Source organism: Antrostomus carolinensis, unplaced genomic scaffold, assembly GCF_000700745.2.
Source record: "Antrostomus carolinensis isolate BGI_N321 unplaced genomic scaffold, ASM70074v2 scaffold42260, whole genome shotgun sequence".
NCBI classification, from domain to species: domain Eukaryota; kingdom Metazoa; phylum Chordata; class Aves; order Caprimulgiformes; family Caprimulgidae; genus Antrostomus; species Antrostomus carolinensis.
Window position 1 is genome coordinate 1 of NW_010287140.1, and position 591 is coordinate 591.

Genomic DNA, 591 nt, shown 5'->3' on the forward strand with positions numbered 1-591 from the left:
CCCCCGGCCAGCCGGAGGATGCTGCCGCGGTGCCGCTGCTAGAGGACACGCTGGGATTTAGCTCCTCTCGGAGACTCTCTCTCTCTTTTTCCCTCTTCCTCCTCCTCAGAGGGGTCCCGGACGGGGGTGAGACCTTTCCACCCTCCTCCTCCTCCTCTTCCTCTCCTCCCCGGCCGCGGGAAGCCCCCCCTCTCCATGATGCAGGCTCGTTACTCCGTCTCGGATCCCAACGCTTTGGGAGTGGTGCCGTATTTAAGCGAGCAGAACTATTACCGGACGGCGGGGACGTACGGCGGGATGGGCAACCCCATGAGCGGTTATTCGGGGGGTCACGCCAGGCAATACGCGGCGGGTATGGGACGTTCCTACGGACCTTACCACCCCCACCAACCCGCTGCCCCTAAGGACCTGGTGAAACCACCTTACAGCTACATCGCCCTCATCACCATGGCCATCCAGAACGCTCCCGACAAGAAGATCACGCTCAATGGGATTTACCAGTTCATCATGGACCGTTTCCCTTTCTACCGCGAGAACAAGCAGGGTTGGCAGAACAGCATCCGTCACAACCTCTCCCTCAACGAGTGTTTC

The 591-nt window shown here is 60.6% G+C and overlaps 1 protein-coding gene across 1 annotated transcript in view; it reads left to right on the forward strand.

Annotated features, from left to right (window-relative positions):
• Positions 1-195: 195 nt before the first annotated feature.
• FOXC2 (forkhead box C2) overlaps positions 196-591 on the forward strand; it is a 1,781-nt gene continuing 1,385 nt past the window's right edge. Inside the window, exon 1 of the mRNA XM_029087568.1 lies at positions 196-591. This exon is cut by the window's right edge and continues 440 nt beyond it. Coding sequence (XP_028943401.1) covers positions 196-591 — 396 coding nt within the window.